Source organism: Arachis duranensis, unplaced genomic scaffold, assembly GCF_000817695.3.
Source record: "Arachis duranensis cultivar V14167 unplaced genomic scaffold, aradu.V14167.gnm2.J7QH unplaced_Scaffold_91057, whole genome shotgun sequence".
Taxonomy (NCBI): domain Eukaryota; kingdom Viridiplantae; phylum Streptophyta; class Magnoliopsida; order Fabales; family Fabaceae; genus Arachis; species Arachis duranensis.
In genome coordinates, this window is record NW_026265202.1 from 1 (window position 1) to 1641 (window position 1641).

A 1641-nucleotide genomic window follows, 5' to 3' on the forward strand; every position below is an offset into this window, starting at 1 on the left:
AAGCTTGGGTACATAAGCTTTTACTCCTTCATTTTTGTTTTCTTGTTGTGGATTCACACTCCCATTGCTATCATGGTTGCTTCTTTGTCTGGGTGGGTTGCCTTGTGGCTTGACAACTTCTTTGCCTTTGTTAGATGTTGAAGCCTTTTCTTCACCTTGCCTTTCCACATGTATTTCCACTGTGTCTTGCTCTTTGGGTTTTATTGCTTCTTTATTCGAACTTTCACCAACTACCTTGCCACTCCTTAACTGCAGAGCCTTACATTCTTCTCTTGGGTTGGGTATTGTGTCACTTGGGAGAACATTGGTTGGTCGCTCGGCTTGTTTGGCTAATTGTCCCACTTGTCTCTCAATATTCTTCATGATGACCTCATGTTCCTTATGTCCCTTAGCTAAGGCTTGAGTGGTTTGAGCAAGTGCTTGCAAGGTTGCTTCAAGACTTGAGATTCTAGTTTCATGATGGTCAATTGGGGGTATGATGGGAGTTGATTGTTGTTGGAAGTTGTTGGGCGGATTAGTGTGGTGATTTTGTGAGTTGGATGTTGGTGCAGAAAAGTTATTTTGGTGAGTTTGTGAATTATGATGGGGTGGTTGATATGTGTTTTGTGTTTTTCTATATTGGTTAGTGTTGTTGGCATGGTGATTTTGGTTATTTGTGTTACGGGTTTGATTGTGGTTGCTATTCTTTTGCCAATGGTTTTCACCCCACTTTAGATTGGGATGATTTTTCCAAGATGGGTTGTATGTATCACCATGAAATTCATCCTGAGAATTTGAAGTGTTCTGCATGTATTGAACTTGTTCTTGTGGTTGTTCAACATTGGTCCCTTCACCTTGGTTCCATTCAAGCAATGGTTGATTTGTTGTGTTCACTGCTGCAAGTTGCAAACCATCCATTCTCTTTGTTATCATCTCCATTTGTTGTTGGATTTGTTGGTGCATTAACTTATTTTGTGCCAAGATAGCATCAACACCTTCAAGCTCCATTACACCTTTCTTTGGGGTCGGATTAAGCTGCCTCTCTGATGAGTAATAATACTGATTGTTTGCCACAATCTCAATGAGGTCTTGAGCCTCCTTGGCAGTTTTCATCATGTTGAGTGATCCTCCTGATGAGTAATCTAGTCCCTTCCTTGCTTCGAAGCTTAAGCCTTCATAGAAGTTTTGGAGCTTAACCCAATCACTAAACATATCAGGGGGACATCTTCTCATTAGTGCCTTATATCTTTCCCAGGCTTCATACAATGACTCCCCTTCCATTTGCCTAAAAGTCTGAACCTCTGTCTTCAACTTGATGATCTTTTGAGGTGGGTAGAACTTTGCTAGAAACTTGCCCATCACTTCATTCCAATCATTGAGGCTTTCCTTGGGGAATGATTCTAGCCATTGAGTGGCTTTATCCCTCAAAGAAAATGGAAATAGCAACAACTTGTAGACATCTGGATGCACTCCATTTGTCTTCACTGTATTGCATATCCTCAAAAAAACAGATAGATGTTGATTTGGGTCTTCAAGAGGCCCCCCTCCATAAGAGCAATTGTTCTGCACCAAAGTGATGAGCTGAGGTTTTAGCTCAAAGTTATTGGCCTGAACATTTGGTGTAGCAATACTACTCCCACAATGTCTTGGATCAGGGATAGT

General features: G+C 41.2%; 1 protein-coding gene across 1 annotated transcript; it reads right to left on the reverse strand.

Annotated features, from left to right (window-relative positions):
• Positions 1-12: 12 nt before the first annotated feature.
• On the reverse strand, positions 13-1212 carry LOC107472410 (uncharacterized; the record flags this gene model as incomplete). Its single annotated transcript, XM_016091941.1, has 2 exons — positions 975-1212; positions 13-875 (listed from the first exon to the last, which is right to left on the reverse strand). Coding segments are annotated over exons 1-2 (1101 nt in total), but the record flags the coding sequence as incomplete, so codon positions are not given.
• Positions 1213-1641: the final 429 nt, after the last annotated feature.